Consider the following 27,925-nt stretch of genomic DNA (forward strand, 5'->3'; position numbering starts at 1 on the left):
TAATTCCACTTCCATAGGTGGTTGCTTCCATAGGTTATGTTGCTGAATTTTTGAAATTACACCTCATAGAAATGAATATTTTCATATGGATTATTCTGAATTATAAAGTAGACATCACAGATCCGCTTAATTTACATTGCTTTTCATTGCAAATCACTTTTATTAATATTTAGCATCTTTATATTTAGCTGAGGCATAAATGTACTGAGAAAACATTGAATCACTTCGATTCAGCCATCTTCAAATACAAGTAATATAAAGAAATACACACTCTGCATTTTAAACCCCTAACCTCCAACTATTATTTGGCATTAGGCTAGTTACTAGGTCAGAGTTATGCCTTTTAGCATGTGATTAAAAAATGTACTTTGCCCATGTAGATGGATTTTGTAATACAATTGTTTAGCAATCTGGCAATGTTTCTGGTTTGGTTAGTGTGGAGCATTGCTTACGAAAGTCTATATGCAGCATAGCTGGGCCTGATCCAAAATCCTTTGAAAATAATAGAAGGACTTCTAGGGCCGTGAACTAGTCAGACGTGAAAAGGCTGAGCTATGACAGGTGAAGCTAAAGGCAGACATTTGCAGCAAATCATATTGTGGCAGATGGCAAAAGGCATACAAGTTGATTCCACTTGCAGCCTGAAAACTGCTTTTAATTCATACAGCTAATTGGGTGGAAAATGCCACTGTTTCAGATGGACTAATATTGATTAAACATTTGCATTTACATTAATGTATTTTTAATCAATTATTTCAATCAAGTCAGCCTGCGCCTTCCAAAAGTTAGATACTCTATAATCTGTGCTTCTGTGAAGATGCATGAGGAAGGAGACAGGATTTCAAAGGAAAATGCTTTTTTCCCCTATGATCTTGGTATAGGGTTATGCACAGTATAAGACAGGGCTTCTGTATCACAGGTGAAAAAACAGGGAATTCCGCAAAACCATTCCCTAATTAAATCTTTATTTTTTCAAAGTGAATTAGTCACTCAAAAGCCAGGAAATGATTGTTGAGGCTGCCTACCCCTAAACATTGGTAAGAAGGTGAAAATGCAGACATGTGGAAATTTTACAAAGAAATATAGTGCACACATGGGCTTAGAGAGAAGACTACAGATTTCCTTGGAGAAAACAAAATCGTTGACTTGCTAAAAATGTCATGCTCTTCTGACTGCGTCGTGAGGCAGGCGGGAACTGTAGCAGCTTAAGGACTGGCAGAGATTTACGGCCATCACGGAACAAATAAACGTTCTTATTTGAGAAGGTTTCTTTGTTACGAAGCAGTGTTTTTGCGAACGTGAGGAATGAATCCTGATTTATCTTCCATGTAACAGCACAGGTTGTTTTGTTGTTGGCAGCGTGCAAGATACGTAAGAGGGGAAGTGAAGCTGCAGGAAAGTAAGGCGTAGCAGGATGAGCGCCCACGTTTACTGCGAAAACACAACGTAGAAATCATTTTCTGCTCTCCCAACACTCACAAAAATGCTATGTGCTTTTGCTTTATGCAGGGATACAGTATTTATTTTCTGAGCAGGCAGCACTCAGCCAGCTACGCTTGAAGAGCGGGGCAGGGATGGCACCGGCTTCGCGGGGCACTCGTGGCCGATGCCGGGTTTACCTAAAAAGACGCCTACACGAAGCGGGCGCGTTTGAAACGGACGTTCACGCTGCGGTGGGATACAAATAAAAGTGGAGAGAGGAGCTATTTCGCGAGATGGGTATGAGGCAGACGGACGGGGACAGCTTTGAGGACTGCCACCAGGGGATTAGCAGCGCAAAGGCCTTCAGGCTCGAGGCCGCGGCATAGTATCAGCGGCAGGAGAGCAGCTGCAGAGGGCTCCCGGCCGGGGGGGGGGGTCGCGGGCGCCCCCAGCAGCGGGGTCTACCCGAGCTCGGGCCGCCGCGGGGAGCGTGTCGGGCCGCGCCGCGGCGCCAGGAGGAGCCGCGCGGGCTCGCTGAGGGGGCGCCCGCCACGCGCAGGGGCTCGCGACGGGCCGCGGCGGCGGTTGGGGCCGCGGCGGCGGTTGGGCTGGGCTGGGGGGCGGGGGGAGGGGAGGGGAGGTGGCCACGGCGCGCGGCCCCGCCCCCGGCGAACCCGCGGGCCGGGGATGGGGCAGAGCGAACGCGGCGCCCCCGCCCCGCCTGGAGGCCAGGGGCGGGGCCTCGCTTTGTGACGCGCCGGCCCCGCCCTTCTCGCCCCGCCCCGCCCCGCCGGCCCCGGCCGAACCTGCTGAGGGAGCGCAGCGAGGGAAGATGGAGGCGGCGGCGGCGCGGCGGGGGGCCTGGCCGGGCCGAGCGGCGGGAGCGCGGCAGTAGCGGCTCCGCCGGGCTTCCCCCTCCCCACACGCCGCTCGTTAAAGGCGGGAGCCGCAGGCCGCCTTCCTCCTCGCCTCGCGAGGGGATGGCGGCCCCGGGCCCTCCGCAGCTGCCGTGGCTGCGGCTGGGCCCGCGGCTGCGGGCCGCGCTGGAGGTCGCGCTGCGGGTGCCCAGCCTGTTCCTCATCGACGCCATCTTCAACTCGTCCCCGCTGCCGGGGGGCTCCTTGAGCGCCGCGCTGCTGGGCGTGCTGCTGCGGCTCCTGGGTGAGAGACCGTCCGCGCGGCGGCCCCGGCCTCGCCTCCCGCCTGCCCTGCCCTGCCCTGCCCTGCCTGCGGCGGCCCCCGCGCCCCCGCCTCGCCGCCGCGAGTCCTGCCTCGGGGCCTGGCGGCTGCCGCCGCCGGCCGCGTTGAGGGCCGCGCGCGGCGGGCGGGCGCTGCCGCTCTGCGCTCCCCTTGCCCGCGCGGCCTTCTGACTGCTGTGTATTTACTTCCCCCCTGCTGCTACGGGCCGTCTCTCTCCTCCCCTCCCTTTCCCCTCTGTCTGACCCCTTCGTGCTGTTTCCTTTCTGCTGCTCTGCGCTCTCCCTTCCCCCGCTCCGGCGCGCTGCTCACTCGCTCCTCCTGGTGTGCTGCCGCGGGCCCGTCGTGTTCCTGGCCTGCTGCCGGCAGCCGGCGCGCTTGCCCTGCGCCTCCCCGCGCCCCGGCGCGGCCGCAGCGCCCCGGGCCTGCTCAGCGGAGCAGCCCGCGGGCTGCGCGGGGATGCGGTGCCGCGAGGGGGGCGCAAGCGCGCCTGAAGCCTCGGGCCGCCGTCGGCTTTCGCGGTGCTTAGCGGGGCCGCGTAGGTTTTGCGGCCGCTTTGCGTTTGCTGTGCTTGGCGCTTGCCTGCAGAGCTCGGAGATGGTAGTCGCTGGAGTCTGGAGGTTTTCGCGGTGTCTGTGAAATCTTAGTGAGGTCATGCCTATAGATAAAAAAACAAACAAAAAAAAGCAGTTGGACAGTGTGCTGTCTTATTGAAATACACTGCGAAATCCCTTATTTTAGGAATGGCCGTTCAAAAATGCTCGAAACTTGATTCCCAGGTGAAGTGGAAAGGTCTTGAAACTTGAAATTGGATGTTTTTAAACTCTTTTTTTCCCCTTGGGATGAAGGCTGCAAGTCTCTTGTATAAATCCCAATGTGATACTATTTTCAATATTACACAGAATGTAACAAGAGATTCTTTATGTAGCCTAAGCAAGGTTGGATTCATTGAGTTATAAACAGCATTGTGCTAACAGCTGAACAAGTGATTTTGAATTGTACTGGAATTCTGGGAAAGGAGAGGAACATGAAATAGTATTTCACAGGCCTGTGAAGTACTGAGCTTTTGGTGGATTTTTGTGGAAAAATATGGTACTGTGAAAAAAATATATATTATGAAAAATTAGGAAAGTAAGAAGGGAGGTGAACAGGAAAGAAGATACACAGTGAGAAGTGCAGAGGTAACAGTACAGCAGTAGTTAGAGAATGGAGGAGAAAAAAGTGAAGGATAATGTATAGTAAGACAGCAGAGGAGAGGAGAGTGAGGAGAGAAAAGGACAAGGCATGTACTTTAGGTGGGCTGTTTCTCCTTTGGGAAAGGATGTCTGAGGAAGCTGCTGTCTATATGAGAAGTGTAGGCCTGGAAGATACTGACTTAGCTACTTTGCTATGTGTTGCAGGTGGTACAGTTGGGTTTATGCAGAGAGGGAATTCTGCCTCCCTGTTTTCCATTTTCTAGTACTTTTGTTCTACACTTTCAGAACTGCTAAGAGTGCTGCTTGGTGATGAAAAGAATTCATTTTTAAGGAAATGGACATTGCAACGTCTTACTGAAATCGTTTTCAGAGTCCTTTGTTGTATGATCCGGATGCTGTAGAAAGGGCCTTGAAATGAATCCCACATAAATGAGAATGGTGGTTATACTATTGGATGATCTCTCTTAAGTGTATGATAATGGGATTAAGTGATTAAGGAGCTCTTCAGGATTGTGTTTGTATGACCCCTTTGCTAGAAGGGTTTGGGGAAAGAGGTGGGTAATCCCTCCCTTACCTCCTGCAAGAAAGCTTTGGGAAAAGTGCATGAAAACAAAATAATCTTGTACTTTGAAACAAGCTCATAAAATTATCTGTGACTCTTGGCTTGTCAAAATTAAATAAAAATCAATATGTAACCACTTAAAGATGATGATAAAGACCTTTCATGTGGTTCAGGCAACAGTACTTATGCGTATATTTTCCTTGTCTGAATTTAAGGATTACGAGGGAGTTGTTGTTGTTGAGATAAACTGAAATACTTATTTTTGATCGTGCTATATTTAAATACTGAGAAGCTGCCCTTTTAGTTGTCACATTCAGGCTTTGAAAGACTGATCTAACCTTCCTGTAGCAAAGCACTACTAAGAATAGGATGAGCAAACAGCTTATCCTATAGATACGAATTTTGTAGCTCTGGAGAGGTTTGATAGCTTTTAGCCGTTATGTTGAACAGTTCAGAAATATTCTGGATGTATATTTTGCTTGAGAATGATAAGTGGAAATATGTTGTTGTTGTTGTTTGGTTGGGGTTTTTTGGGAAAAATTACCTGTAGGATTCCTCAGTTTGCTTGATTTCCCCTTCTCCCCTCATCACTTTCTGTGTAAGTTATAAACAGCATAAATTGAAGTTCTAAAACCATAGCACAATATTTTTTCCTCTCTAATCTTTCTAATTAACCTTGTTTTATGTACCCCACATGTTTACTTTTGTATCTTTGACTACAGATTTTGTAAGTGATTACAGGAGGAGCATCACCTCAGAATTATAAAATAGGTGCATTGGAAAAGAGTCTCCTCAGTGAGGATGCTGATTTTTGACAGAGTTGCTATAAATACTGTGCTTTGCAGAGAGAAGCAAAAGCAAACAGTGTCTGGGGCTAGGAAAACAATCATTTGGCAGTTCCATGTGATTAAAATATTACCATATAAAGGAAGTTGAGCCCTGTAATTCACACTGAAAGGTGAATTCTAATTGAATTCCAATGTAAGCTGGGAAAAGCGAGACTGCATTTTCTTCCAAGCTCAGCAGATTTCCTTCTGATGAGGCAGGCTTCCCACTGTTCTCCCAGGAAAACATGACCGCACTGGAACTAATTAATCTAAATGATAGCAGTTTGGAAATGATGGCTAAAGTTTTTTTTTTTTTTTTTTTTTTTTTTTTCTTTGGTATTTTTTAATGTCCAGTTGGGCTGCTCTTGCCCTGTTTGTTAGTAAGAGAAGAAAGTGCAAAAGATGCTTTTTTTTTTTTTTTTTCAGTTCACTTTATATATAGATCTTATTAAAGCATGTTGATCTGAAACTTCTGCAGTTTAAACTCTAGTGTTGATTAGGGGACTGAAGGATGTCTCCTATGAGGAACGGCTGCGAGAGGTGGGCCTCTTCAGCCTGGAGAAGAGAAGATTGAGAGGGGATCTTATCAATGTCTACACATACCTGAAGGGAGGGTGTCGAGGATGGGGTCAGACTGTTTTCAGCATTGCGAAGTGACAGGACAAGAGACAATGAGCACAAACTGAAATGCAGGAAGCTCTGCTTGAATATTAGGAAAAACTTCTTTCCTGTGAGAGTGACAGGGCACTGGCACAGGTTGTCCAGAGGCAGGCACGGGTTGTGGAGTCTCCATCCTTGGAGATACTCAAAACCCGCCTGGACGCGATCCTGTCTAACATGCTCTAGGTGACCCTGCTGAGCAGGAGGGTTGGACTGGATGATCTCCAGAGGTCCCTTCCAACCTCAACCATTCTGTTTGATTTCAGTCACCATGTGTAGTCTTTGGGTTCCTTCAGGGGGCTGTTCCACAGTTTTGACAGAGAAATGCTACCGTTTTGTTAGGCCCTCTCTAGGAAGACAAATAAATGTAACTTTTCTTTCTGTGACTCATTACAACAACTGTTTTCAGGTATGTGTGCTGCATACAGGAGGTTAATATTTAAGGTGACTTATAGTATTTAAAAACAGACTTGTTACTGCAGCTGCAAGGAAGAGAAATGAATTTTGTAACGTGTGGTTGAAGTATGTTTCAGAACAAATTGGTTAGTACAAAATGTATCTCATTTGGCTGAAAATGTCAAAATTACATAAATAAAGACATTGTTACAGTCAGGAAGAGTACAAACTTGTCATCAATTTTGATTTACTCATAGATGCTTATTACAATATGCACAAAAAGGGAATGAAACTGTCAAGCTTATGAAAAAGAACACTGTATATAATGAAGATTTAGCTTTCATGGAAGAAGTAAGCAGGCAATTTCTGAAAACTGATTGAGGCTCTTCCTCAGTGAGCCTCTCAAGGTTAATGATGAGTTAGGAAGAATATTCTTTTTGTATTGGACAAAACTGCTTGCAAGTTATATTGTAAAGATACATTCATAACTGGGCGCTTTTTCTTTTTGTGGTCTACTTCTTACTATTGATTTATGCTGACCCTATTTCTTCTTGTTCAGTCTTTGAAGCTTTTTCTGGAAAAGAGCAGTTGTCAGTGCTACCAGTATAACTAAAGTGCTGGTTCTTAACACAAATTTCTCATTTCCATGATCAAGATACCATGACTTCAATTTTTTTAAATGCTTATGTGAAAAGCAGAGTACTTGTTTTCATTAGTTTTGAAAGTAACTCATAAGCAAATACAAGTTGTACATATCAAAACCTCTTCAAATTGGTTTAGATGTGACAACAGTTGCACAGACTGGAAGCTGATTGAGAGGCCCAGAACAAAGGTGTTCTCTGATACTTCCTTAAGCATTTTCTCTCCAGTGAATCTGGTCATATGTGCCCTTTCATTTAACATATGTTGAGGCAGGGCATACACTGAAATTCATAAGTTTCAATGAGTATTGCAAGGACATAAATGTAATACAAAGGTACTGTAGATATGACGATAGCATTTCTCATAAGAAAGTGCACACTTTAAATCATAGGCGAGATGTATTCCTGGTAAGTATCAGGCTAAGGTTAGCGAACAGGAATTTCAAGGTTTAAATGTGACTTGTAGCAAATGGACACAAGTTCACATTGGTATTTGCTTAAGGAAGTGAGTGGTACAGTTCTAGATTTTGTGTGCAAAAGTCTTTATTACAGGATGACTTTTAGTTCAGGATTCCTCATCAGAAAAGCAGATCGAAGGAATTGCAAAGAGGATGTCCTTCCTCTCTCATCTTCTGAGTAAGCTGCAACATTTTTTAAGTATTTTGACAGTTGCAATAAAAACTCTAAAGTTGTGGGATGCAACCAAAATATTTTATTGTTGGAAGCATCATTATGCCTTCTACACTGCCCTAATAATTTGATATTAATAAGAGTTTAAAATGAAACCTAACAGAAATTACTTGATATCATAGTTGTGAGATCTGTCCAGTTTAGTCTGGAACAGACTAGTTCAGCTGTTCCGCGTCCTTCAGTGTTGTGCCTCTTCTGACAGTTTCTCAACATACTCAAATCATCGATATATTACTGACAGTATAAGAGTGAACAGTAATAATTAGTCAAGATTTTTATTAAAATGGAAATCTTGAAATCCACAGTTACATTGTAAAGATACCACATTCACTGGAACGTTACTAGCAATATATAGTAGAATGGTATGTTCCCATTTTCCTATTAACTTTCTGCAAACCTCTTAATACTGTATAGCATTTGGTATAAATTGAGTTTTACTGTTGCTTATTTGATCGGTGCCAACTGAAATTAAAAAAAAACGGAGCCTGTTTGCTGCTGTTCAGTTCATTTCAATTTTAGGTTGGGGAAGGGGAAGGCTGTTACCTACGAAAGCTTGACTTTTCAGAATGTCTGACTTAGGGTTTGCTTCAAAGTAGTATCAACAACGTATGAAAGCCGTTAACCCACTGGCACCGATTCATGCCCATACTTAGTGAAAGGGTTTAGCTCATCTATTTTGGAGACTGTTTGGTCTTTTGAGTAGCTTGGACCCTGTGAGTTCAGTACTTTGCTCAGGTGAATAAATGGTCTTACGGTGGGATAAATGAGTAAAACACACACTAACCATTAACTTCAAATAGAATTACCGGATACAGCTTCACTTTTCTTTCAGCTTTTAAAATTTAGGTACCATTAGAGTTCCAGACTGACTTGGAAGGATCTTTGAGGGCTGGGGAAGTTCATTGCTCTAGACCGAAACTGCACGTAAGCTTGACAGTTGTGGCAACTTGCACTTGCATTGGCTTTGCATCGCAGCTGCTGTGCACTGATGAGTTAATTGCAGATGAAGTGGTTCTGTTGTCCTCTGAAAATGGCACCATCAACAATGTAAAGTTTGAAAATCAGCTAATATGAGCGAGTAAATTGAAAACAATAAAATAATTGTAGTTCAAAAACTAATGGGTAAAATTTGTTGTACAGTTTCTGCTGAGAACTAAATTATATCAATCTGTTTTCAGGTGTCTTTGTATCCAGTGTTGTTCTGGTCTTACAACAGCGAGCACTTTTCAAGTTTTATATGATCGCCTCGGCATTTCTGCTGGCTGCAACTTCCGTGATGGTGAATTATTATGCTTCTTTGCACATAAACTTCTACAGTGCCTACTACACAGCAGCTTTTGGAATTCAGTTCTTCCCTCATAAAGGACCCTCGCTATGGATGGCACTTTCCATCCTTCAGCTTACCTTTGGAATTGGATATGTTACCTTGTTAAATGTGCAGTCCATATACTCTCAACTAATCATTCTGGATATATTGATTCCTGTAATTGGCTTGGTTGTTGAATTACCTTTAAATGTCCGACAGATGCTTGTTTTTATTTCAGGCCTAGTTTTGACACTAAATACTACAGCCATTTTAGTTATGAAAATCAAATGGTTCTACTACTCTGTGAGATATGTTTATCTGCTAGTAAGGCACATGTATCGCATTTATGGATTACAGCTATTAATGGAAGATACATGGAAAAGAATTCGTTTTCCAGCTGTATTGCGCGTTTTCTGGCTAACAAGACTTACAGCACAAGCTGTGGTATTAACATATGTTGTAAAGATGGCAGAAACTAATACAGAAGAAAAATTCTTTATAATATCATGGGATAATTGTTGGGAACTGATTTGCAGTCTGATAATAAGTGGGTGTGATTCTACTTTAACTGTGTTAGGCATGAGCGCTGTAATTTCCTCAATAGCACATTATTTGGGACTTGGTATCTTGGCCTTCATTGGATCAACTGATGAAGATGACAAAAGGCTTGGTTTTGTAGCACCTGTTTTGTTTTTCATTTTGGCTCTACAGACTGGTTTAAGTGGACTGAAACCAGAAGAAAGATTAGTTCGCCTAAGTCGAAACATGTGCCTTTTGTTAACTGCAGTCCTGCATTTTATCCATGGAATGACAGACCCCGTGCTGATGTCTCTCAGTGCCTCCCACGTGTCATCATTTCGCAGACACTTCCCTGTACTGTTTGTTTCAGCTTGCCTTTTCATCCTTCCAGTTCTGCTCAGCTATATCCTCTGGCACCACTATGCACTAAATACATGGCTTTTTGCAGTTACAGCATTCTGTGTAGAGCTTTGCCTAAAAGTAATAGTTTCTATTACTGTTTATATATTGTTTATGATTGATGGCTACTATAATGTGCTATGGGAAAAGCTTGATGATTATGTCTACTATGTTCGTTCAACTGGCAATATTATTGAATTTATATTTGGAGTAATCATGTTTGGAAATGGAGCTTATACCATGGTTTTTGAATCAGGAAGTAAGATTCGTGCTTGTATGATGTGTCTACACGCTTACTTCAACATTTATTTGCAAGCGAAGAATGGCTGGAAGACTTTTATAAATCGCAGGACAGCTGTTAAGAAAATAAACTCACTTCCGGAGATAAAAGGAATCCGATTACATGAAATAGATGATGTATGTGCAATCTGCTATCATGAGTTTACCACATCTGCTCGTATTACTCCATGCAATCATTATTTTCATGCACTTTGTCTTCGGAAGTGGCTGTATATTCAAGACACTTGCCCAATGTGCCATCAAAAAGTATATATTGAGGACAAAGAAAATGCCAATATGTCTAAGAACAGTGGGTTTGTGGCACCAAATGAGAATCCTGTACAAGTTGCAGAAGAGGCTGCTGATGGTGAAAATGAACTAAATGAAGATGATGACAGTTCGGATAGTGATGAGGGAGAAGATGACTGTGTGGCACAGCACTTGAATGAGACTCTTAATGTTGACTCTAATTCCCTTGATGATTAAAATGTCCTTTACTAAACCGTGAGGTATTTGTTTAAAATTGACTTCAACAGAATAAAATTATCACTTTGTAGTTATTACACTTGAGCACAACAGCAGTATCTCAATGTTGAGTCTGTGAATGGTGGTTGTTTACTATGGTATGTGCTACTGTAAATATACCTCTAATATTTGCTGGTCTCTTTCATGACCACCTTAAACTTATGTACATTATTGTACATGGAATAAAATGTTTTCACATGTTTTTAAGATGGTTGGAAAAACACTCTTTAATTGATGTAGTGCTATGCTGTGCCAAAGACTGTATACCAGTAACCCCTGATCAGTGAGTTTTGGGTGCAAACAAAAATATTGGTGAAAATACTGTTCAGCCAGTCAACTTTTAGAAATGAAAGAAGCCTGAACCAAAGCAGCTTTACTTACAAATGCAGTATTAACGGAGCTTTTTAGCTATAAGCTAGTGTGCTGTGTAAAAAATAAATAAATAAATAAAATTAAAAAAATAGGTTGGTAGACTTAATGTTACAGCATTTGCGTACATGAAAAAAAAAATGGAACTGCTAAGCTTTCCGGTAAAGTTAAGTAGTAAAGCATGCAATTGATTTGTTAAACATTTTACTTCTGAATTTCAGTACTAGCTTGGAGTATTCTACATGTGACTTTAGCCACTTGGCATTCAGCTTGTAATATATACAAGTATTACAAGAGTTGCTGGCTTAGATTATCTTAGAAATTGATCCTGAATCTGGATGCGAAGGCAATAGGGCTGAGAAACTGCACAGATGCAGACCACCTTTTTCAAAATCATCTTTAATCTTGCACCAAAAAAAAGCACTACATGTTGGTTCCATTGCTAAGAATGTGCAGATATGATCATTCTTAAGTTTGCAATATATTTACTGAAGTTACACTGAATAAATGTAAGAAAAATAACTTCATACATTTGGAAAGAAGACTTTAATAGTGTTGTTATATAAAGTATTGGCCAACTCAAGTGGGTCATCTTCTCTTACTGCTGCCATTATTTCCAGTATTTGACTAAAAAAGAAAAATTAGCATTAGAAACTCAATACTGAATATACTTGTCTACTGCATGTGTATGTACACAAGTAACTAAGATTAATCTGGAATAAAAAATTCTGAGAGCAAGAGGGAAGGTGCTTAGATATGCAAATAGCTTCACTTTTAAGTCACTAACTTCTATTCCCTTTACACAGAACACTGGTTGCTCACTGGTACAGATTCATCCTTGGTCTTTTGACTCTTGTTTGGAGGTAATTAAACAGCTTTCTGTTTCAAAGGAAGTGTCATTTTGTGGGTGTCTTTATCAATAGTCTTAGTTTTCAGACTGAAATTTATTAGCCTCCTTTCAAGGCTAAAACCGCACGGACACTGGTCCATTGCAAAGCTTAAATTCCTGCCATAAATTTATCTATCTTGAAAGTATAGCTGCTAAAATGGTTCATTCCTACTTTCTACGTATCTATATTAATTTTGAGGAGTAAATTCAGCTAATAGTGGTAGTATATGTGCCCTTGGCATGAGCCAGGAAAGTTATGAGGAAAAAAAAATGGGGTAAATAATAATAATTCCCCCCCCCAAATCCTAACCTTACTCCGTACTTATTTTCTCAGTCTCCTACCACTTAATCATGCTGAAAAAAATGCACTCTCTCTACAATTCCTAAGTGGTCTTACATCATCTTACCATTTAACTAGAAGTAGAAAAAAATAAAACTCATGGTAAAGCTGATGAGCCTCAAGATTGGTGGTGCTGGTTTGGGGAGCTTGCATCTAACTTGCATAACAGACAGACTTCTTTTTTGAAAAAGGCAGGGTAAAAGGCCTTTAAACTATATCTGGAATGCAAACCACCTTTTCCTTACTGCAGAAATAGCCCCTTTCATGCCTACTCCTGGGCTTTGTAGCCAAACAGCTTCTTGTTTTACAGGGAAGCTACTAGCTGTTCATCACTGCAAGAGAAGCTGAGGGATGACCAGGCCATTTAGCTACAGACCTACACAGAAATAAATTGTAAATAACCAAGAACTTAAGCCTTGAAGTGATTTGGTAGGGCTTACAAATCCGTCCCCCACTGCATACAGTATGATTAGCCCATGGTACTGTAATATTGTCTGTGTGAAATCACTGCTGGGGGTGGAGGGAACGGACTTGAGGGCTAAAGCTTTAATGAAAACAGCTTCCAAGGGCAGCTTTGGGTTTTAATTTTTACACGCACGTTAAGCAGCAGTATCAACAGGCAAAACTGAAAGAGGTCTTGTCTCTGAAAAAGACCAGTGAAAAACTCCTGCCAACTTAGCTAGGTTAAATGGTTGTGGTCTGATGCTACTTGCCACTCACACCAGACCCAGCTATTTGAGAAAATACCAATTCTCACTTACCATAATTCATTTTTTCTTAAGATAAGAGGTTCTCAGGTTACTTATCTACAACTAATATGGGCTATAATGAATTTTAAAGGGACAGTACTTCTGAAGTAAGGTTGACCTAAACAAGATTATTTTATAAAAGACACCCAGAACTGAAGTACAGCACTTTTGTACTGCTGGAGGTGTGGGGTTTCTGAAACACTTTCACTGTAAATTACAGTGTGTGTGTGCCTGTATGGTGGGGGTAGCGTTAACACACACCCACTTGCCTAAGTAGCCTTATTCAGCAACAGTAGAGATGCCTGACTCCCCCAAGTCCTCCTTTTCAGATTTTTTTTCAGCTAATATCTAACCTAAAATCCCTGGCTGACACCAGAAGGTCTAAAATACTAAAAGAACATTATAACATTGCCATGCTTGTGTGGACTTTGTATTTAAAGTACAAACAAAATGAACTTCAAATATTACAAAGTATTATTGCAAGAAATATCTGAATGCTATTAGATGTCACCACGTAAGCTTAAACCATGCTTACAGCATGACTGGTGGTCTTTTCTGGAAAATGTTTCTTCAGGTCTCCTAATATAGAAGCAGAATTTCCTTCAGTTCCCAAATAAGTTCATGTACAGATATCTCACCAAATTCCTAAATATTTTGGTTATGCCATAGGAAATATTTCAAAAGGCAACAGGTGTTTTATACAACTTTCCATAGCAATAGATGTAGACTTCAAAGCAAAAGAGAGACCTTCTGATAAAGTAAATAAAGTTTGCATTTAGACAGATACAGCTGTGAGCTTTATTTACTGGGATGAAAATTCATTCAAATATGGTACCACCACAAGAGAATTTCCTGAATTTTTGGAGAAGCTGGTAACGAGGTCGGTATAATCAACAAACCAGGCTTTACTGCAAGTTGTAAAAGTCCATCTTTTACAACTGTAGTCACCTCTTAAGAGCTATTCAATGGATATAACTAAACCTTTTCATTAAACCCATGATACGCTTCCCTGCTTTTCACTGCGCCTGGGAGGGAGCATGTGAAGGGATGGTAGAAAAGGGGGATTCTGTGCTTTCAGATTCTAACAGAGAGCGCACAAGCCCCTAGAGTTTTAACAATTCCTGATGCTGACTACGGTTCTTCGTACCTAAACTGTATCACAGGGCTTTGTGAACTTCAATACATTTTTAAGCACAGCAGCAGAATGAAGAAGTGTTCCTAAACAATTCCACGTTACTGTAGTTTTATCAGAAAGGCCCAAAGACTAGTCTGTTAGGGAGCTGGGAAAAGTCTCTTCAAAGAATCACACAGCTCTACTGCTGACTTCGTTTAAAAGTAACTAGAAAACAACCGAGTGAAATTTATTCCAGTCAGGTTCCTTTAAGAATGTGGCCCCTTACGTAGTGCATCGAGTGAGAAGATAAAAACAGTTTGGTTTCACTTGCAGGGAGTTTTTTGCATTGCTGTGAGGACCTTTTTAAGTTCTTCCACAACCTGTAAAGCAATACCTTGCTCAAGGTTCAAAAAATACAGAATTCATTTCCATTGCCATTTCCAGTGAATTGATTTGTCCACTTTTTTTCTGTAATATGAGATTTGCACTATTTAAAATACTATTAATATAGTACACTTACATTATATGGCAGGGTTCATTTCTGTCCTTCAAGCAGTGCCCTATTTCCCACTTCTTTTTTGTAGGAAATGTAGTTTTTATGTATTTTGATCCTGCATGAGTGTTTTTCACTCCACACCAAGGTGCATCTAGTTTAATTCAAGAAACAATTAAAAGTATTAGAAGTCCTTACAAACACTTTTTAAAAATTACTCCTCTTCCTGTTTGAAGTGGTATTTAAGAAATTTGAACAATTTATCATCTTCAGTGCCTTTGGATTTTTATACCAACACCATCAGGACTTTACATTTTAAAATATCAGCAATAATAACAGTACGTAACACTAATTTCTTCTGTCATAAAAAAGATCACTAGATAGAGTATATGCATTCCACACAGGTTATGGTGGAGGTCGGTGCTTCATACGTAATTGCAATTTAAGGATTTAGGCAGGAATTTTTTTTTTAAGAGTTAAAAAAATAAATCTCAGATTCAAAAAATCAAATAAACCGTATTTTTAACAGCCAATTACTGATAATGAAAATGAGTAAGAGGAAAGAAAAATGACAACTCTATCCAGTCAATTAAAAAACAAAACAAACAAAACCACCAACCCCCAAAGCAGCTCATTATCCCAGGAGGTACATTCCACCTTCTTTCGTCCTATTCCATTTGAAGAATTGGTGTTTCCAAATGCCCTTACTGCTACCATTGGCAAGGTCGTAGCTCTTTGTATAGTCCTGTGTTTGACACATCTACAGCACACTAGATTTTAAAAGATATTCAAGCAGGATTTTGGTACCTAAGTACCTGCAAAAATCTGGGCTTCTACATTTGTCTTTTTCATCTTCATCCACAGTCTCAGGAACTGACAAGGCAGCTTAGTCCTTCTACCAAAAGGCTGAAAATGAGTATTTCTGGAGTCTTTAAACTGTTTTCTAACCTGAAGAAAAAGGTAATCTTAAGATTTCTTAGGTCTTGATTCTGCCTTTTCATTGCTATACAAGCATATCTCCTTATCTAACCAACCATTTTAGTCACAAAAAATGTTGATCAAGATATAAAATCTTACCAGTCTCTATCATTAATCGTTCACTAGGAATGGATTTCAGGGTTTCCAAGTTATCTTCTGTTTTCAATGAACTAGAAAAATCACAGTTAGAAAGAAAATGTGTATAAAAGTAATTATTTTGCCTGTTGAAGTGTTTTGTGGCAAAGGCAGCTTCCCAAGTAATTTTTTAAGTGAATAAAATCTGCTTCATCTTTTAAAAGCCCTGCCTGAAAATTCAGTATTTGCAGAAAACAGTAGGTTTGGGCAGTTACTCATAGTGAAACTGTCTCAACATAGCAAGGGTATAGAATTCCTACCTCCCTTGCCCTACTCACCTGGCCTCAACAACCCACACAAAGTCATGGCTGGCTGGCTTTGGCCAGATGCAAGTACTGAGAATTCAGGCTAGTTAACTATTATTTGAGGTTGATCAGATTGCATTTAAATTACCCTTGGATTTGACAAGGCAGCTTAAAATTACAGAATTTAAATACTCCTCAAAAAGACTGCTTCTACATCCCATAACCTCATTTATATACAAACAAGGACTGAAGGATAGTAGGAATGACCCTAAGACTAGATTAATTCACAGAGCTGTTAGTTAAGAACTTTTGGTAGCTAATAGCTACTGTAACAAGTGGAATTCTAAATCTGTCAACAGACGATCATTAAGAGTCTACTGAGCTTTGAAGACTTGACCTGATTATTTTAAAAGAAAGTAATGACAGTTCAGCAGAGCTGCTGTTTTAGAATAGTTTTAATTCTTGAAGAGAACTTACCAGCCATTTATTCCAATATAGAGATCTAGATCTATTAGAGCAGCTGCTTCTTCCTTTGTGCCATCAAAAGAATGTACCTGGAATACATTTATATATGTCATCATTTAAACATCTGTCATCCACAGGTATGTTAATTAATCTTTATTTCTGATATAAATACCTCTGATGTTATGTATTATACATGAATATAAACATTATAAAGATGTGGCATGGCTCAGCTGATCCTGAACACGGGCAAAACTCAGGTTGAAGCCCTTATATACTGCAGGTGGAACACTGCAGTAAAAATCTGTTACCAGGCTTCCTTAGTGATAAATATATGTAGAAAGAGACTACACAAAGATACTACTTCTGGCTCAGGAACTTGCTGAGCAATGAACAGCTGGAAGACTATACACAGGAAGTAGTACTGTGCCAAATTTTTACCTTCTTCCCTCCCTGTTGCCTACAGGCTGCTGTCGGAGACAGAGTAAGACCAGTACTACATTCTACACAGACTTAGTCCACTGGAGCTGGACAGAGGGACAGTACCTGCCATTCTGTCGGCCCAGGGACTAAAGAGGCAAGGGACAGGTCAGAGGGTGTGACCCTAATGTATTTGGGAACTGCAGCTTGTCAGTCCCCAAGTGGAGCAAAGAGAACTGGCTGCTCATCCGTGCTGAGGAACGATCAGGGGCAGAGGGTGCCTGCTCTTCATTTCTCTACTCACAACTAGTTTTGCAGAAGAGAGGAAGAGGAGATTGCACAATATTACATAAGAGCAAAAGTAACATGCAAAGTACTGAGCTAGGGGAAGGTTTTTGTGGGAAGGGGGAAAGCTGGGGACTGAGATGGTATTGTAGGAAATGTGGTCCAATGTTAGCAAGAAAGAACAATCCAAACATTTATTAGTTTTGGAAACTCTGCCCTAATGGAAACCTGAAAGAGTTAGCTGTGCTTTTTTAATCATTTCATTTAAAGTTTTTCCTACTATGCTTTTCAATTAAAATACACAGTCTGGATTGCTAAAGACAAAGTAATCAAAAGTTACATCTGGATATAATTTAAGAACAGTGTCTGATGTCAGAACCAAATGTTTAAGGTTATGGCTTACGCTGGGAATACACATTTGAATTATCTTCAGTCTGAATGTACATCTACAGACACTAAAACTGGAGAGAGGCCAATGTAATTTATAAGGTGCTTAAACTGCTCTTCCGACAGGCCAAAAAAAAAACTGGCTTGTGTCAGCTGCTGAGTTTGTTCTCAGTCTCTTACCTTGCAAAGAATTGTTGAATAAGCAACAAAAATAAGAACACTGGAAGGGATTGGAAAGTGGTTACTAATTTGTAGTAACTTAAATCATGTAAAAGGAAACCTACCCAGATTCCATGGAAAAGAAGAAGTCACATACTAAGGAATAATACTCACATACATGCCCACCTCGCCCCACAATATCTATACATATGCGTACCTAAAAACAAGTGCTAAACAGTAGTCTATACTTACCACTCCTCCCACAAATCTATCTCTGTTTCTTCTCACTATATCTGTGAGGTGAAATGAATAAAAATGTAAGAAAAGAGCTTTTGTAACAGAAAAAGGCAAAAGATTCAGGTTTTCAGTTTTTTTCCTATTCAGTATTTGTTACTGCTTGAAGCTTTCAGACAAAACTCACCTAAAAATTCAGCATGTGAATTCCTACAGTGGAGAAACATTGGCAATTCTGTTTGTTCTGACAAGTCAAATTGTTTTTCAAAATATCTGTAAAATAAAGAAAACTCAGTCAGAAACGCAGTATAACAACAAATAAAGATAGCAGAAAAGTTTTTCCATTGCTTGTATATTTTTGTTCTCAAGAATTAAAGACATAATGGATTTGCCATGCAAATGTTCTTATTTGTACAAAGATTTAAGAATTCAGTTTAAAAGGGAACCCTTTCCCATGGTATATTCATATATTAGTAATCCATTTTGGAAAACAGGTAAGAAATGGCCAAGAACTGGAGGAATCTATGCTACGCAAGTACTCTACTAGAAGCTGTCCCTTCCTAGCCTTTTTCTGATTTTTGTTTCTTTCCAGGGAGGAGAGGGTTTAAATGAAAGGAGAACTGATTGTTTTCTCCATTAAGTTTTGAAATTTTAGGAATGGAAGAGAGCATGTACCACACAGAACGCTATCTCAAAAAGTCTGTGTAAAAGCAGGGAAGGTGAGGGAGCAATATGCAGACTTCTGCAGCCTCAAATGGCCAAAACTGGGCATCAGAGCTGGCTGTTCTGTAAAGTAACAGATCAGGCTTGTTTGCTCTCCAGTGAAGGTCAAAGTCATATCTGTCTTGGAGCGGAACAAGTACCAATAATAGACATTTTATTTCTGCATTTGTCTTTGTTCTTTCAAAATCTTCAACCTTTTTCCTCCTCTCTGCTGTGTGTCTGCATCCCTTCATTATTACTCACTTTTATCCCTCTCCTATCTTCTACACCTAGTATTCCCTTTGAGGAATCAGTAACAGTGAGGCAGCAGTCATACGAAGAGACATAAACAGGTGGGCAGAGGAAAGGCAGCCAGTTTCCCCAGTGCATTTTCTAGAGGAAACTAACTAGCACTGAAAATAACCCCCTCACCTGTCATTTGCAGTTAGTTCTGACTCCAGAGTATTATAATTTACAGTTTCTGGCAATCTGTCTGCCATGCTACACAAACACATGCAAAGGGCAAGTGCTAAGGAAACATGGTAGAGGAACACAGGCACGGTAGAGGGCTAACACTGCATAGCTCGTCAGTCTGCATATACAGTGTGTAAGATGACATTACTGGGGCAGGCCAGGAAGACAGCACTGCTTGTCCTACAGGCTGGGACCATCTGCACATATAGGATTTCTTTACGTGTTGCTGCTAAAAGCAGTCCAGGGCACTGGGACATTCCCATCATCAGGTATCAGAAACACTTCAAAACGAAGCGCTGACATCCACATACTGCTGCATATGACTCACATATGAATTGGTAGAAAATCGGAGCAAACCACTGGTTTCTGTTTTCACACCATAAAAATAAGTAATAAAGACAACATAAAACAAAGAAAATGCAAGTGGGTTACTTAAATTTGCTCAGTGTTCACTATTTTATTTATTACATGTTGTTAATTCTCTGGTATAGCTAATTTATTTGTTTATCAGTGATCTTTCACATATAGCATGTGAAAGAGAAATCAGCTGTAATGTTAAAAAAAAAGACATGAAATTCACAGCATGAATTACAGTCAGTTAGTATTTTCTAGATACAATGGAATTTTAGCTGGAACTCATGACTGCTCTTGTGGTTAACTGACCAAAATAGCTTGATTTAAAAAGAAAACTCATTTTCTTAAAAGGCTTGTTTTACATGGAAATGAGGTTTAAGAGACTGATCTGCAAATAAGCTCCCTCAGGAAATCCTGAACCTACCAGCCAACTTCAATCTAATTTTGAGAGAAGAGCAGTGGTCTTGAAGATACTAAGTTGTCTGCCCTGTGGAGGGAAAGAAATTCAAGCAGCTTTTGCTCTTAGCAGCAACAAAGCCCCATACATGCCACTACTTACTCTGTCAACAGGACAGGGGATGTGGATGGGGAAGTTCTCGAAGGAAAAAAAGCAAAAGGATCACAGACCCAGGAAAAGCGTGAAGAAACCAGACACGCGGCAGTCAGGATGGTAACAACACAAATCAGTACAAAACCAAGCCCCCTAGTTCCACAGCTTAAGGAAGAACTTTTTTCCCTGGTGTGAGTAAAGTGTCGTTTACTATGCCTGTTCTGTGTTGCTTCTCAGCACAGAAGTTTGAAAATATTTTTGCAACGTGCTTGTTTGCAGGTTTAGTTTTGACTAAAAGTATGTTTAAATGTGGTATTTTTAGTTTCGAAATCCAGCCACTGAAGGAGTTGAAGCAAACTGGTCTTGCTGAGGTAGAGGCTCTCTACATAAACAACTCTGGATCCATTTATGAATAACAATGCACATGATTTGGGGTGGTTCCTCCCTGTTTGGTTAAAAAACCCTTGTTTCCCATGCTGCTGAGTCCCACAAACCCAGCACAGTCAGTATACCAAAAATGAAATCTCTATATACTCCTCAATTATAACGTGACCTTCGTTATATATAATAGGAAGGTAGTATTTTCATCTAACTACCATTTAAATCACCACAGAATCACTATGCGAAAATTATGTGAAAGGAGGACATAAACAGTTCCTAGGGCCAAGTCAACACTTCAATTTCATCCTTATTGGCTTTTTAATCCAAGAATACTAAGTGGAATGATGATTTTCATTTTTACAGGTGGAAAATTATCCAGAAGAAAACAAATTACAACTAATTAGAAAATAACGACTACACATTAAACAAGACGGAGAGGTAACGCTCAGATACCATCTACTGGGAAACAGTCATGCTTCTATGCAGTAACTCTGCAGCTGCTTGTCAGCAACCCTAGAGACTGGTAAAACATCTGAACTTCAGCTGAGCTGATAATTGATGAACTGGCCCCTCACACTCTGTCCTTTGCTTTCCTTTCTTAGTTCACTTATCAAACATACATTGAATATTAATTTGAAGAACCTGCCACCTAGTCTGAAAAAGGTCACCAGGATCAGACTGTACTCTGCAGCATTTCATTAGCAGAAATGGAAATCACAAAACAATCCAAAATCATGACCATGTTTCACAAATGTGTGAAGCGTAAATACCAGGCAAAGCTGAACATTTAGAAAACAGGAATACAAACACAATGCTTATGTGCATTTTCCCTTGGGTCTTTCCCTTTTTCTTTCCTCCCTCATACTTTTTGCTTTCTATCTTTTTCATCAATCACCTTCTAATTGCAATTTCCAGCAAGGGCCTCTAATAGCGCTCTTAGAAACTAGATATATGTACTTCATACAATTCACTGAAATAGTATCAGTTAGAGACTTTTTGTCATTATCAATCTTAAATAAAAGGAATTACCTATCACTTAAAAAGTGATTTCTGTTCCACTTTGCCACCTCTTCCCTTGACTCCCAAAATTTAAGTGCACCTGATTACTTTTCCACTTACCAATCAGCCACAGTCCATCAGAAAAGAAAAATCAGATTTTTCCTTAAATTTTCCCCTCAATAACATGAAAGCAGTAAGCATCTTAAAATAGAATACTCCACCAGTGTTTAAGTTTGCCACAAAAGACAAACAAGTTATCTTCTGAATTGTGATTTGCTGAACTTGGTGTACCCTGGATTCTACCCAAGAAAAAAGGTTCAGCCCACATGGCTAAATATTTTACTGTATGACTGTAATATTGCAAAGACAAGATTAACTCTACCAACTGTTAACCTGTAGCGATTAGAAAAAACACAGTTAACCACTGCCCCCCTGTGACTAGTTCTACTCGTAACAGCAATATGTAAGCCTGACTCATTAATCCCCCACTCGATTAAATTTATCACCTACCTTTTTCAGTCAGTTCCCTGTGTAGATAGAGATTATCACTACAAGCCTACAAGCTGATTTTAGGGAGTATGTTAGTTCCTTTCTGTTCAGTGCCTGTGCTGTACATATTACTTCACAATAAATCACTCACCAGCCCTCCATCATCTGATTCACCAGCTTTCCTTGATTACTTTGCTAAGACCTCCCTTATTAAAAGGCTAACTCTTGTCCACTGCTGATTTATCCTATTTGACAGCTCTGTTCCCTTCCCTATGCCTTCTATTAGAACAACTCCACTCTTCCTTCGTATACTATAGCACTATTATTTTCCCTGTCTCTAACAGTTCTTGAGTATAAGCAAGAATGAACATTTGTCACACCCAGAAATTCAGAAACTCTGACTGATTTCAAGGAAAAGGACTTGTTAAGTCAATGCCAGGCAGGTAGTTTGGCAAAATTCAGTGTATAACTCTGCCTAAATGTAGGCCTTTCTTTAAGCTCACATTTCTGTCAAAAAAAAAAATGTTTTTAAAACTTCAGGTCTGTATCTGACAAAATGTCACCTTACAGAACACAAGACAGAAAATATTTCTGTACACTACTACAAACTCAATTTATAGTTATCAAAAGTTTCTTACTTGAGCTGGATGTCCTTTGGGCAAAATTCTAATCTATCAAAATCTACAAATGGAGAGAAGAAAACCCATTTAGTTAGTAGTGCTCTTTTTTCTATAAAAAGGAAAACAATAATATTAAAGTACTAGGTTAACACTTACCTAGGCCACATTCCCCAACTGCTATTATCTTTGTCTTATTTTTTTCAATCAGATTTTGTAATTCAGATAAATACTGATTAGGGCTATTCTGCTCAAATTCTCCACATCGGGTAGGATGGCAGCCAACTGTACTATAAAACATGTCTAAAGCAAGAAAAAAATAGCAAATGTATGTAAATTATAGCTATTATCTGGATTTCTTTTAGCTCATAACTTTAAAAGAAACTTTTTCTGAATGTCTTTTATTTTTTGATGGTTTTATTATGCTGCAACAATGGCAATCAGTATCTCTACAAGGGTCTTTTTAGAATACATCATTTCATACACTCCAAAACCGAAACTCATAGTTAATTATTCTGTTGGAGAAGCCTTCAAAGTGAAATATGACTTCTTCAAAATGGATCAAAAGGGATAGGTTATTCCTAGCTGCAAAATTTGTAGATAGCATGTCAGTTCCCTTACATATCTCTGCATTAGCACAGACTTTATCAAAACAACATCTGGCCTGATTTATCTAAAAGTCTAATCTAGATTATCTAAATGCCAGAACTAAGAGTACTGGTAAGTGCCTTTATGGAAGATGTAAACATATGGGAAAAAAAAAATACATAAGGGCCTGGTCACCTAGAGGGCTGGAGCATCTGCCCTATGAGGAACGGCTGCGAGAGCTGGGCCTCTTCAGCCTGGGGAAGAGAAGACTGAGGGGGGATCTTATCAATGTGTATGAGTACCTGAAGGGAGGGTGTCAAGGGGACGGGGACAAACTCTTTTCAGTAGTGCCATGCAACAGGACAAGAGGCAATGGGTAAAAACTGAAGCACAGGAAGTTCTGCCTGACCGTGAGGGGGAATTTCTTCCCTGTGAGAGTGACGGAGCCCTGGCACAGGTTGCCCAGGGAGGTTGTGGAGTCTCCTTCTCTGGAGATCTTCAAGGCCCCGCCTGGATGCAACCGTGTCTAACATGCTGTAGGTGACCCTGCTGAGCAGGGAGGTTGGACTAGCTGATCTCCAGAGGTCCCTTCCAACCTTACTGATTCTGTGATTCTACGAACATTAAAGCCAGTCCTGCTTTCTCTGGAGGGGAGGAGAAAGGGAGAAGGGAGGAGCGGATGGACCAATTACCTCCTCAGGTTCACTCCAACCTAAATTATTCTGAGATTATATTTTGTAAGTAGTACTTTAACATATGTTCAAATATATGTTCAAGTAATTAGTTGAACAATATTTGCCAAAGGAAGAAGGGTGGGATACTTTCCTTTAAACGGAAAGCTAGGGAAACCATAAAAGGGAAAGATACCTTCATTCTTCATGCTGGTCATGATACCTTGGTAAGTAAAAAACAAAAACCCACCATGCAACATGTGCTCCACAGTACATAAGCATTTCAACTTATTTCTGGAAGAAGGCCTTGTCCTTTCAGAAACATATGTGGTTTGATTTTTCTAAGGATCTGTATTACTTAGAAATAAAGATAAAAATCACAGGAAAGATTGATTCCCTCTAGCACCCAGTGGTCTAAGTAACAACATGAAGAAACACATGCACAATATATTAATTTAATTCTGAAACATGATTTCTGATTTTTAGACTGAGATTCTGTCAAGACCTCCAGGGATATGTTCCTTTAAAATGTTAATTCTGAGAGAGAAGATTAAACTTTTTTAGTCAGTCAAAAACACAAAGTGAGGATACCATTAGTCTGTGCCAGCTGCAATGCATCTTTACTATCTTGTAGACTTCCACCTGTAATCAAAAACTTGAAAGAGGAAAAGTACTGTCAGTCAATGCCCTCAGCTTTGAATGAACAGTCACAGAATCTTTAATAGAACACTCAGATACAATAAGAATGTAAACAAAGAAGATTAGGAGACAATAATTACTAATGTATATCTAGCGAAATTTCATAAATCAATAACAAATCTCAATATTCTGCACAAGCTAATACTGATGTACTAGGGACTAGATTGGAATTTTTTCTTCATCAAGCATGCCCCACACTATTTTACATCATTTAGTAAGCAAAATGCTTCTATTTGCAGCAACATTAACTTCATTATACAGTGACTGAAGAAATTTTATTTTTTTTTCTTACAGCTGGAGAAACAAACAAACAAAATCACAAAACAATTAAAACTTGATTAAGTAAGTAGTAAATCAACAAAGAAGTCTATATCAGGGCCAGGTTTAAAAATTTAAGAATTTCTGTATTCTTAATCTTGTATTTTGACCTGAAGACAAAAGTTTAGCATACCAGAATTGTTGCTAAAAGTTTTTTTCTTTTTAAACCATCCTCAGTAGACTCTACATCCTAGGTCACAATCTGAGAATCTCATTCTATGACTACATTGCTTTTGGACAACAGCTATCACTTCACATGTGAGGTACCAGACTTTGTCAGTCCTAAGGCAGATGTTTCTGCAGTATGCTCCATGGGGGGTGGACACGCCCCACTACTACCACCACAGAAACCAATACAGCTGAAACTGGTTCATTCCACGCAAAGCACATGACAAAACTTCACAAAATTTATCATAAATCAGCAACCACATGGGCACATATACATATTTTCAAGTGAACAGATTAAGCTTCAAGGCAAGCAGAAACAATCTGGGATAGAACAGTCTTCTAGCATTGCACAGGACAGCAAAATGACTTAGTAAGACTGAAAATACAGTGGCATGCGGGGATCTTTGCACTCTGTTTCTGAATCCATTGCACATCTTAAAAAAGTTATGCAGCCAATTTCTTCTTGATGATAACATAGGAAAATTGCCCCTTACTCTCACAGGGTGATATAAAGATTAAACAAGGCTTGTACAGTACATGTGACTAAGTGACTAAGATTCTGTATTTGCTCTATTCTTTTCTCCTCTCTTGATTTCCTTCTAACTCTTTCAAAAGAGAGCTCTTCAGAAAACTTAGATGCCTGATCTTCCGCAAGAGGAGGATTTATTTCTTCAAGGGAAAAAAATCCACCATAGTAAAACACCTTTGTAAGAGAAATCAATGTATTCTGGTTTAGTTCATATTTTTGTATTGAAAATTTATTCAGTTTAGAGAAGTACAGATAGGTGGGTTGGAGTATTATAACTAACGCAGTGTGGTCCATTACTGAGAAGACTGTTTTTAAGCCAAGAGTTCGAAACCTGCTCATAATGATGCAATTGTAATACCTATAAGTTAATATTTACTAACATACATTCAGATAGCTCATCTGTAAATATCCACAGGCATTCCAAGCTTTTCTGCAATCATCAATTTACTTTACATATAGAAACATCTGAAGGATCACAGTTGTCACAAGAATTTTTGAGTTGGGTCAACAGTGGTAACTATTGAGTTGAGAGTCCCACAGCACATAAGAAACCAGTACTGGCTGCCTATAATACAACTAAAATGGAAAGATGCATACTGATTGCAGTAGGTCAGAGGAGAACACCTGTTAAAACTGTACAAGACAAATTCTATGCATATATCAAATATGATGTCACTGGGCTTAATTCATGAGTATCTAATCATCTGTGCAAATGAAACAAAGTTCTGCAAAAACATGTTTGCTTTACAGTATTGCAAAAAGTTATTGCATTCCCCATAGCAAGTTCCAGAAATATCGTTTTTCTGGTGCTCCACTATCAAATCATATGTATTAGAAAGTAATTAAAATATTAAAGACATTTTCTAATTGTAAGAAATTACCTTTTTAACACCAGTTTTGACTGCTCTCTCTACCACATCTAGAAAGTCATCTGCAAAAGTTCACAGAAACACTGCAAGTTAAACATGGAGTTTTACAGTATAAATTTGAACTATAAATCACTTCCCTCCAGTCAAAATGCCTATATATCACAAAAAAATCTTTAACCACATTCGATTAATCCTTAGAAGGGAACAAATGATGCAATAACTGAAGATCTGATTCAAATATAAGAAGTCAATAGGAGTTTTTCATATATTGCTTGCTTTTACATCTGCATCTAAAGACTGTAAGAGCCAAAAAGCATCAGTTATAATAAATAACTATAGCCCAGCAAAGCAATACTGTGACAGCACTTACCTTCATAGGGCTCAGACCAGTTTCTTTCACCCTACTGGGTGTCTCCTACTATATATAAACAGTATCAGTAGTTTTCCATTTTTTTCTAGAAGCACAATCTGTACAATAGCTCAGCAACAGTTCAATAGAAAGGAACGTACCTCATTTTGAACATCTGATTTATTTTGTTACAGTTTCTACTTCAAGCATTTGTAAATAACAAACGCCTGGTCTCTGAGAAAAAAGAAACCCTAACCTCACCTTCTGACAAGCTTTTTTAACAGGAGAAACTCTACCTTTCAAAAGATAAAAAGAAACATTCACCTTGATGTTTCTGTGTTCCTCTGTAGATTCCTCTGAACATAGGATCTGTCAGGTTAATACCAATATCTATGAAGAAAAACACCAATAAATATAATTAGGTGTTACAGTCATTCTGTGGTTCATTCTGTGTGAAAAGCAGATGTCAACCCCTGGGGCATCAACCCGACTTACTCGTGAGGCTGTACAAGGCGTGCCCTCATACCCACCAAAGCAAACGCGTTTTTACATTTATTATGCACAACGAGCAAGGCCGCCAAGGGGACGTTTTCCCCCAACAGATTCGCCCGCGGGGGGCCCGACTCGGCCCCGGGCTCGGGAGAGCCGCCGCCGCGGCGCGCAACGGCCCGTCGGCCCCCTCCGCCGGGCCCCAGCCGGCCGGAGAGCGGGCACAGCGCGGACGCCCGGGGACACGAGCAGACGCCCAGGACTCGTGGACACAGGCGGCCGCCGCCCTCCCCTCACCGATGAACTTGGCGCGGCTCATGGCGGCGGCGCGGCGGCGCGGCGTCCTCCAGCTTCCCGTCAGCCCCCGCGCCGCGCCGCGCCTCCTGAAGGTGAGCGGGAGGGCGGCGCGAAATGGCGGCGTATCTGACGCACCAGCAGAAAGTGCTGCGTCTGTACAAGAAATCCCTGCGGCACCTGGAGTCATGGTGCATCCACCGGTGAGAAGGGAAGGGAGGGGGCTCTGGGGAGAGGCGTGCGGTCTCTCCTGGTTCGCTCTCGCTCCGCTGTCGCGCCGCCCGGCTTGGCTGGGCCGCGGTCCCCTGCCCTCCCTCGGCCGTGGCGGAGGCGGGGAGGAGAAGCCTCCTCGGTCGCCTGGCTGTGCCCGCCGTGGAAACGGGCGCTGTGGGAAGAGGAATCCCTCAGAGGCCCGCGGCCAAGCCCTCTCTCTGTGCTGGGGTAACTGGTGATGTTGCTGTGCCGTATTTTTGTATCTGGTTGCCCCCCTTTTTTTTCCCTCCCCAT

General features: G+C 40.6%; 2 protein-coding genes and 1 long non-coding RNA gene across 6 annotated transcripts; 1 reads left to right on the forward strand and 2 right to left on the reverse strand.

Annotated features, from left to right (window-relative positions):
• Nucleotides 1-126: 126 nt before the first annotated feature.
• LOC134137536 (uncharacterized) lies at nucleotides 127-3,009 on the reverse strand. Its single transcript, XR_009957718.1, has 3 exons — nucleotides 2,866-3,009; nucleotides 2,229-2,579; nucleotides 127-1,431 (listed from the first exon to the last, which is right to left on the reverse strand). It is a non-coding gene; the product is annotated as an uncharacterized LOC134137536 (long non-coding RNA).
• RNF139 (ring finger protein 139) lies at nucleotides 2,224-11,881 on the forward strand. Its single transcript, XM_062570604.1, has 2 exons — nucleotides 2,224-2,583; nucleotides 8,770-11,881. Exons 1-2 carry the CDS (start codon nucleotides 2,403-2,405, stop codon nucleotides 10,578-10,580), a joined length of 1,992 nt encoding a protein of 663 aa, XP_062426588.1. The 5' UTR covers nucleotides 2,224-2,402; the 3' UTR covers nucleotides 10,581-11,881.
• Nucleotides 11,372-27,615, reverse strand: TATDN1 (TatD DNase domain containing 1). 4 transcript variants are annotated; one of them, XM_062570606.1, is made up of 12 exons: nucleotides 27,422-27,615; nucleotides 26,960-27,025; nucleotides 26,299-26,348; nucleotides 24,295-24,358; nucleotides 22,604-22,747; nucleotides 22,466-22,508; nucleotides 18,066-18,151; nucleotides 17,897-17,937; nucleotides 16,409-16,485; nucleotides 15,651-15,721; nucleotides 14,601-14,727; nucleotides 11,372-11,615 (listed from the first exon to the last, which is right to left on the reverse strand). In XM_062570606.1, exons 1-12 carry the CDS (start codon nucleotides 27,606-27,608, stop codon nucleotides 11,513-11,515), a joined length of 1,059 nt encoding a protein of 352 aa, XP_062426590.1. In that variant the 5' UTR covers nucleotides 27,609-27,615; the 3' UTR covers nucleotides 11,372-11,512. The 4 variants fall into 4 exon arrangements, with proteins under 4 accessions (XP_062426590.1, XP_062426591.1, XP_062426592.1 ...); XM_062570607.1 differs by lacking the exon at nucleotides 27,422-27,615 and adding an exon at nucleotides 27,131-27,392; XM_062570608.1 differs by lacking the exons at nucleotides 22,466-22,508; nucleotides 22,604-22,747; nucleotides 24,295-24,358; nucleotides 26,960-27,025; nucleotides 27,422-27,615 and having other exon boundaries at nucleotides 26,299-26,318.
• Between the last annotated feature and the right edge of the window lie 310 nt (nucleotides 27,616-27,925).

Source organism: Rhea pennata, chromosome 2, assembly GCF_028389875.1.
Source record: "Rhea pennata isolate bPtePen1 chromosome 2, bPtePen1.pri, whole genome shotgun sequence".
Classification (NCBI taxonomy): domain Eukaryota; kingdom Metazoa; phylum Chordata; class Aves; order Rheiformes; family Rheidae; genus Rhea; species Rhea pennata.